Raw genomic sequence first — 9,022 nt, 5'->3', positions numbered from 1 at the left:
CTGGGCCCCTATAGGTTAATCCAGCTGTGCAGGTGATAGTCACAGCCTGTGTTCAGGCCTATAGGTGGTCACATAATGGAGCTGCAGAACTGCAGTTCTACAATTTGCTAGACACAGACAAAACCATAGGTGTGCTGTACTGAAGCTGCAATTTGGTTGGGAACATTTTTTTTAAAACATTATTCGTTGAAATCCCATTCACTTCTTCTCTCTCAACAAAGCTTGAGTGACAGGTACATCGCTCAACAGTGAATCGCTCCTTACGGTTCTGCCATTTTCAAACACTAGATTTTTGCACTAAATGTAGAGGGGCAAAAACTTTTAGTCAGTGATTAGTAATTCATTTTTATGTGCACACATCTGCCCAGACATTGACTTTCAGCATGACAATGAATCATTAGCTTATGTTGTGTTCATATATTGGGTACGAAAAACACATTTCTGCTGCTATCATTACATCCAGTAAGTGACATTTTTGGGTACAGATGTGGATCAAATTTTCATATTTAGATTTTGGTCAATTTCAACTCAGTGGTTGTAGGTTCATTTACCCGGCTCCACTAGTCTACATGCCGATGTGTCCTTGGGCAAGACACTTAAACCCCACGTTAGATGTACCATTTGTTAACCTTGCAGAATAGGGAAGTGTATGGTGGAATTAGGAAACTGGTAGAGGTTTGCATTGTCTCAGTACTTTTTCACTTATTTTTATATTCATGGGCGGTAATAACAGCAGGTTTATTCTATGGTTGTATTTAATCACATCATGCGCACACATTTGTCACCTCTGTAAAGTCCCACATAAACCAGAGCTCATTTCATTTTAATGAGGAAAAGAAATTGAACAGCGAAGAATGGAAGTGATTTGGAATGACACACTTAAAGTTCAGCACTAGTGGCACGGCTCTCAAATAAACCTTACTGGGCTGCTGCCTGTTAAATGGGTTGTTAGGTCTGTTACAATCCCTCATTTTGCCATCGACTGCAAGCCACATGGTAATTAGTTTGCTTGTCCTGGCAGTGCCCATTTGTTTTAGTGGAAAATACCAACATTTCTTTTTGTTACAACAGTTACAAATGCAAGTCTCAGCTTATTATATAATATCAGACACCCAATCCAATGCTTTCAGGAGTGTAGGGATGGCACACAATCTACAAGTATATATTTAAACTACTTCTACCCTTGAGCAATCACACCATTAGAAACACAGGCGATTACTCTTGTTTACAGGCTGTCTGGGGATGTCTGAGCTGAACTGAAAGAGAGAAAAGATCAGGGTTTGGACTTTGGACTTGTCTCCTTTTGAGGATTTTTTGTTTCAGGAACAAAATGCTTGGCTTTTCTTCAGTGTTTATCCTTCACTGCTAAAACACTTTGGCTGGAGAAGAAAAAAAGAATCCAAACTAAATCCTCAAAATAAACAATCCAGACTGTCAATACTTTGTTATAAGCATGCATAATAACAAAGTGGCGGATACAAGTATGTCTACAAGGTGTCAAATAAATAACAGAGGACACACTGTAGACTTTGCTTCTTAATTGTCTACTTTATTCCCAACTGTCTAGTTTATGTACAGTCAGTCACCTGTGAGGGGGAAAAACCACCAGAAAAAGAGAAGAAGTTAAAGCAACACAGATGGTTGGAGTCAGTGGTGAACATTAACAAATCAACCCAGAGCCACAAAGACTGAATGAAGAAGGTTTTTTTTTTTTCTCTCCCACTGGCAGTTAGCAGCACATTCCTGCACTGACACACTGACAGTGTGACTGTTTCCTAATGTCGTGATGGTGATGTATTAACGCACTCTCTGAGCTCTCCTAAATTAAGATTAAACTGATTCAATGAAAGAACTGTTTTTGAAATTGCCAAACTCCACACATTTGCACTGTCCGCTTACCTAACATGGCACAGTGACAAGCGACGGGGTTGATTCTGCCGAGACTATGCATATACATTTCAGACAGAGAAACACTAGCAAAATATGTCGTTTTTCTTTCCCTAAATAAGTCACACCTTTACGCGGTGCCACATTAATAACTGTAAATAACGGCCATAACTATAAAGCTTCCGCTGTGGGTAGTTAGATACTGGGACAGGTTGTAAAATGTCGCAGCGGCTTGACTAAATGTTTGTTTGCGCCACTTAAAATAATGGCTCGGCTTTGGCTTCCTCTCTCTGTACAGAAGTGCAGTTTTCCGATCTATAGGCAAGAGCTCTATTGACTGTTCCAACGTCTAAATGAGAAGATACACGATGCACTAAGCGCAGTGTGTCTTTATAATTAGTGTTACTGTTGTTATTGCTTTTCATTAACTATACGTATTAAGTTTTTTGTGTTGAGTCCAGAGCAGGTAATGTCTTTAGCAGATGCAGTGCTGCTCATTTGACACAGAAAACAATAAGTGTGGTACAAAGTCACACACACACACACACACACACACAGGTTTGTGCAGCTATTCTTCTTAAGACACTTCATCGACGTCTATTCATTTGGACAGCCGTCTGAAAGCGTTATCCCTAACTTTAACCATAACCAGTCAACGCGTAACCCTAAACATAATCTAACCACACTCTCAAATCTTAGCCATACACTTAACCAGTTCCTCAGTAATGAGGTTCTGCCTCACACAGGACCAGGTTATGGTCTCCATGAGGACGGCTGATCCTGACAAGGTCAGCGTTTATGCCAGAAAAGGTTCTAAAGAGGTAACACACACACACACACGCACACACACACACACGCACAGTCTTTCCGTTTGCTTCCGTCTGCCCAATCTCCCATAATTGTACTTAGTTTGATGCTGATTCCACAGTGTCAGGCGATAATAAAGTGATTCCAACTAAATAAATTCACTTTCAGTTCAAACCCGAGTCATTCGACAAGTGACTGTGACTATTTATTTTGAATCAAGAGCTCTTCATAATGGATATGTGACCCTTTCACAGTCCCCGATTTAACATTTCCAGAAGACACGGTCATTTGCAGCGACTTTGTTTATTAAAAAGCTATGTGCATTTATCAGTCTAAATATAAATGAAAATAAATGTAATGCTTGTCATGTGCTGAAGTGAAAGTGAATTTTTCCGACCTCGGTGAAGGTTTTGATGAAAGAATTATGGACTATAGTGCAACTAAATCTCTTTCCTCCCGGTCTCCTTTTTTCTTACTCTCTCTTATGTAACATAACTGTACATTTAGAAGAAATAAAACATAGAAGTCCCACTTGTACACAACATCATACATTAGTAGTCAACTAGAAAAAACAGTAAACACGGCCACATGTTATTAAAAAACGTCTAGAAGTTCAAAGTTACATGTCATTGTTTTACACTCTAGTAGCTAGTATTGTCCTTCACTTGGCAGACACTTCTGACTGTTATAGAAAAAATCACAAAGTTCACATATAGGACTCTTTGAAGAGAGCGAAGGAGCATTCAACAAACCAAACAGTTTCCACTTTTAAGTAGCTAGTTAGTCACACGCAGCATGAGATTAAATATGCAACAGTTTTGGAAACACCCCATGCAAACACACAAAATGTTGTTTCTGTCCTCCAGAGTGACGGCTCTGAAGGCTCTGAAGGAAACCCGCAGAGTTTGTTTAAAAACCAAAAAACAGCTCAACGACTAGAGATAAGTTGGCAGAAGGAAGGTGGAAGATGGTCTTTAACATCAGTTTGTAGAGGGGGGGGGGGGAAAAGGGTCTGTTGGTCAATCCTCAACAGTTTCCCCTCACCCCCCCCCCCCCGCAAAAAAACACCGTTCCTTGCTTGACAGAAAAAGGCCTCAAACGTTTGGTCCGGAGATCGCAACACAAATGCTAAATATTTAGTCCAGAAGAAACCTGTCCATTCTTTTTTTTTAAGAACAGAACAACGCGGAATCAAATCTGCGAGCCGTCTGGAATGCAAACAGGAATTATCTGACACTATTTTGTTGAAATTAGGAACCAGAAACAAGTGAACCTGAGACCCATCACATTTGGTCCCAGTCTGTTGCTCTCAGAAACCAGGCTTCTTACAGATGTCCGCGCGGTATCTCGGGTTGGCACTTTCAACATTTAAACTTGAGTCGTCGGGGTGAAAGAGGGGCGCAGCAAAGTCTCTGGTATTGTTTTTTTGTCCTTGTTAGTCTTGCAGGCGAGGGTGGATGCGTTCAGTGTCAGCCTCCGTTGTTTCCTTCAGCTTCGCCTTAAACTAGTGGTTTCCATACATAAATAATAATAAATAACTCATGTAATTGTTTTTTTGTTTGTTTTTTAATTTAGAGGCTCCTCTCCATGTGACAAATTCAAAGATACCAAAAGCTACTTTGACTGTGATTGTCATTTCTGTAAGAGTCACATGTCTTTTCTCTCTGTGGCAGCGTTGCCCACGGACGATTTCAGCTGCTTTTGAACTATGTCTGTTATTAAATGGAGCTGGATGCTGTGGGGCTGAATAGGCATTTAATCTGGCTTCCAGCTCTGTTTAAAAATAAAATTCAAAAGAAAAAGAGCTGGGTGTGGTGGCTCCATGAGGACTGAGGTGGATGGGAAACTGCTGTGTGACCTCAAACATCTCTGCGGTACTGTGTTTTGTCTCCATCTCCCTCTACCTGCCTGCATTGGGTGGAAGACAAATTATTTGGACAGCAAGACACCAAAGAAATACATCTGAACAACTGTCCTGTCTGATTTAGTATGCAAGAAAACGCCAGTTGGCATTTGGGATGCTGCAGGGAAAAAGTGTCTGCAGGTCTGCCTGTCTGTCTGTCTGTCTGTCTGTCTGTCTGTCTGCTGCACCTGTGAGTAAGTGCTCAGTCTCTCTGTGTTTTTTTTGTAAACATTGTTATTATTCACATTAGTAGTAAAGAAGTGGTTGCAGATCTCTATTAGTGTGTGTGTGTGTTGTTGTTGTGAATGTGTCTGCGTCCTGTACACATGCACGTATGCGATGATGTCATGTAAATATACACGTCCCCCTATCGCTACTTAAGTATTCACAGTTTTTCAAGGAACAACAAATTAAATGTGAGCGTCCGTCTCCGTCTTTGCTGTCGAAACGTATCCGAATGCACCGTGAAGTAATCATAGAAAAGTGAAGTCTGGACATTCCTTGCTTGGCAGTCTTCTGAAGTTCAATCTTATGAGGCACGCTGAGCACAAACGGTTCCAGGGTTGTTTAAACAGGCTCTATTGCTTACACAAGGGTGGGGGTTTTGCACTCTTTGGTCAGGCAGATCTGCACACGAGAGCTGTTTGTTTGTTCCCACATCACTTGAGGAAGCATCTCAAAAAGAAGGAGCTCCATGTTTATGTTTTTTTTTTTTTTTTGTCTGACAGCAGAAAACAAACAGTTCTCTCTGGAGGCCTGAGGAAACACATCACCTGATTTGCGCCTCCATTTGGTTTCCATCTCACTGCAGATACTCAAACAGCACAAGACAAAGCGAGACACTGGCTCCAGATGATTTCCCTCAGAGGCAGAAAGGAAAAGAAAAAAAATCCTGCAGTTACCATATTCAACCACACGAGGCCAGTGTTTCATCAAGAACAGACTTAACTGCATTAAAAACAACAGAAGGGGCAGAAGGAAGCCTTCTGACCATGTACTGGGGGAGGGGGGGGGCGGTATTTGTTGGTTGAATCACAGAATAAAATGTCAGTGACTCCCATCTACTTGACTGTGTCTCAGTTGTTTTTCGGTTAAAAAAACCCAGTTGAAGTAGTAAAAGCAGGATGTGAAGCAGTGGTGGTTGGTAAGGCAGCTCTCCTCGAGTTTATCCTGGGTTTACTTTGACCTGCGGAGGAGAAGAGAGAGGAGAGCGTTACACAAAACAGTAATGATTTATTGCTTTAATGTAGATTTAACGGGTCAAACTCTCAAACTGCAACTTCTCCCTCCTTCTTTTTAAAGGCATGTTAAGCAGCCAGTTTAAAAAAAAACAAAAAAACCCACAGTAACTTCAATGCAATTTGAAAAATCTGCAACACAACTGAAAACACTGACGGTGAAGAAGTTTGGGGTGAAATGTGAAGTGGTGAATTTGCTCAGTTTGTCCTTGATAGCATAAAGTGAGACATGAATACAATGTTGCTTGATGAGAACATCAGGGGCACAGAGAGACAAGATCTACACCATCATGGAGACACTGATACTTCTAATTATCACTACTACATACTGTAGAAGAAGCTGTTTGTTGGTTGTTTGGTTGTCAGTCATCACCAGTGTTGACAGTGCAAATGACAAACATCAGACTATGTAGTAAATATTAATATTCATCGGTGATAAAAACATACTCTTTCTCAGTTGAGGTGAATATTCCTATTGTCATGCAGTGCCAGTGATCTGTACCAACGCTGTACTCTCTTTGTGCTATTAAAATGCACACAAATAGCAATATACGTTGTATAAACACGTTGTCTCTTTGTAAAGTAATGCAAATGCAATGTGTGTGTGTGTGTTTGTTTGTGCGTAGGCACAGCTGAGTTGATGCTGTTTTATTGGTCTCTCCGGTCAGAGCCAATAAACACCAGAGGAGAGACAACAGCTGGTGAACAATGATAGTGTATTGATGATCTTTGTGTACTGTATGTGTGTGTATGTACATTAATGTGTGTATAAGCACAAACCATCTATCTTTGCACCTACATGTGCTCAGTACACTCAGTGTGTGTGTGTGTGTGTGTGTGTGTGTAAACAGTAGATACGTGTATTCATACTCCAGCTCTTATGTGAGTGTGTGTTTGTGTTTGCAGCCATTATGTTGGGGGTCCATGATTTACGATCTATGTTATGGCTTCCACAGGGGACATATAAAACTAGAGAATGGCCCTTTATTGCCTTTCTTCTTTGGTTAGTTCTATGGTTCATCCATCACTGTTTATTTCTCATCTTCCAGTCTCCTTCTCTCTCTCTCTCGCTCTCTCCTTCTCTCTTTCCCATCTTGATCCCTATTGCTCTTTGTCCATCTCTCTCTCTCCCTCCGTCCGCCCGTGTCTTTCTCTAATTCGCTCCAGCTTTTCTTTCTAATAAAAACTGTTATCGATAACCTGTCGGCTGCACATCAGTGGAATCACCATTATTCTGCCTTGTTGTTTGTTACAGTGAGGGTAGCTTTCGCTGTATTGCTCGGTGCTTTCCGCAGGCCAAAAGTGAGACTGTGAGATTGATGCAGAGCTGTCTAAGCCGGGCCTCGGACTGATTTTCTGTTATCCTATTGGCTCTTTGGCCTCAGAATAGCTGCCGATCTCGTTGAAACTGAAATCCAAAGTCTGAGCCTCAGGAAATCTCCATATAGACACAAAATAAAATCTTCCAAAGCAACAAAATCCATTTCTTAACATAACAAACATACCCTGCAGGACATGTTTTCTATTTATCGGGGATAAAGTAATTAACAGTGTGAGAAACAGCTTCAGTGTGAATGTGATTAACAGATACAAAGGGTCCCATCATATACCCCAACTTTTATTTGCAAAGTGTGAGGGGAGTGATAAAAATGCATGAGTGATACCTAATGGAACCTTGGGCTGATAAATGGTAAGACCATGTGCTGATGCAGCGCGGGAGAGTGCTCATATTATTCTATGCAGACCTCAAGGTATTGAAATTTTGTCTCTAAACAGTTTGCTGTTGATGGTGAGGCTGAATTTAAGCTTGAATACATATATAATAACAATCAAACTTCTTTTTTTTAGGAAGATTTAAGACAAATTGTTACAAAACATACCAAAAAAATGCTTGTATTTGTGTGACAAAATTGATTTAATATTATTTTTATGCCGTGTTCTTCATCTGAAAACAGACTCTATCAAGCACTACTATCAGACCTGACCTGAGGGAGCGTTTACATGTATACAGTGGCAGAGCAGAAGTGGGCGGGGCAAAGGCCTTTTGGACTATCGACCGGCTGAATGACAAGATTTTTGAGCAGAAGAATTCACTTATGAAACATTTGGTGGGCAATCTTTGTATTTTCAGTCATACTCCAACCTGTTTGTGGTCGTCTCACTTTACTAGTGCAATGTTGTTGTTGTTGTTTTTATATATATATATATATATATATGTATATATATATTAATATATATACATATATATATATATGTATATATATATATATATATATGGTCAATGCGGCTCAGGAAAGGGAAGTTTGGGGTCCCTTGCTGAAACTGCTGCCCCCGCGACCCGGCCCCGGATAAGCGGAGGATGATGATGATGATGATGATGATATATATATATATATAAATATATGCATATATATATATATATATGTATATATACACACATATATGTATGTATATATATATACATATAACATATAACATATATAATATATATATATATATATATATATATATACATATACATATACATATATATATATATATATATATATATAAATGAAAGTATTGTTCTCGTTTCCTCCTTGAGGCCAAACTGGAAGTAACAATATTCTAAACAACCACCAGGGGGAAACTCCTTTGAATGGGAAAATTAGCCTATTTACCACTTCATTTACTCACGATCTCAAAATGTTGAGTTTGTAAATTTTGTTTCCATTTAGATGAAAATAGATGTCCAGCACATATGTGTGGACACCAGTGTGGTACACAGCTGGTATTGTCCAACAGGGACCTGCTGTGGGACACAGCCGGGGGACATCCATTTGCAAAATGTCAACATGGCGCCGGCCAAATCGCCAATCTTGAGGCTTCTAATCGGGACATGATCTAAACACTGTTATGCTGATAAATGCAGAGAGTTAAGTGGAGCTGAAAGGTTTAATCAGCATCACGTGAACTCATCTAACAGACGTTTGTTATATTTAAATATTCAAAATTAGCCAAATAAACTGTATTGTATCTTGTTGCAGTGACTTGATAATGTGATGATAAGGAATTATGTTAAAAAACATCTGGACACTTAGAACCATACTTACATGTACATGGGCTGTAGCTGAAGGTGGGACGTCTTCTGAGGCCCCTGGTAACCATACGAGTCAAACCCTCCTATAAAATCGACTGCACGGAAAGC

General features: G+C 40.0%; 1 protein-coding gene across 1 annotated transcript in view; it reads right to left on the bottom strand.

The window, feature by feature from the left end:
- Nucleotides 1-1,523: 1,523 nt before the first annotated feature.
- The window catches only part of nkain2 (sodium/potassium transporting ATPase interacting 2), an 84,675-nt gene continuing 77,176 nt past the window's right edge, over nt 1,524-9,022 (bottom strand). Inside the window, exons 6-7 of the mRNA XM_058613924.1 lie at nt 8,928-9,009; nt 1,524-5,783 (exon numbers count right to left, since the gene is read on the bottom strand). Coding sequence (XP_058469907.1) covers nt 5,774-5,783; nt 8,928-9,009 — 92 coding nt within the window. The 3' untranslated portion in view covers nt 1,524-5,773. The remainder of the gene's footprint in view (nt 5,784-8,927; nt 9,010-9,022) is intronic.

The sequence above is a fragment of the Solea solea genome, chromosome 17, assembly GCF_958295425.1.
Source record: "Solea solea chromosome 17, fSolSol10.1, whole genome shotgun sequence".
NCBI lineage: Eukaryota > Metazoa > Chordata > Actinopteri > Pleuronectiformes > Soleidae > Solea > Solea solea.
This window is presented reverse-complemented; position numbering and strand designations above follow the sequence as displayed.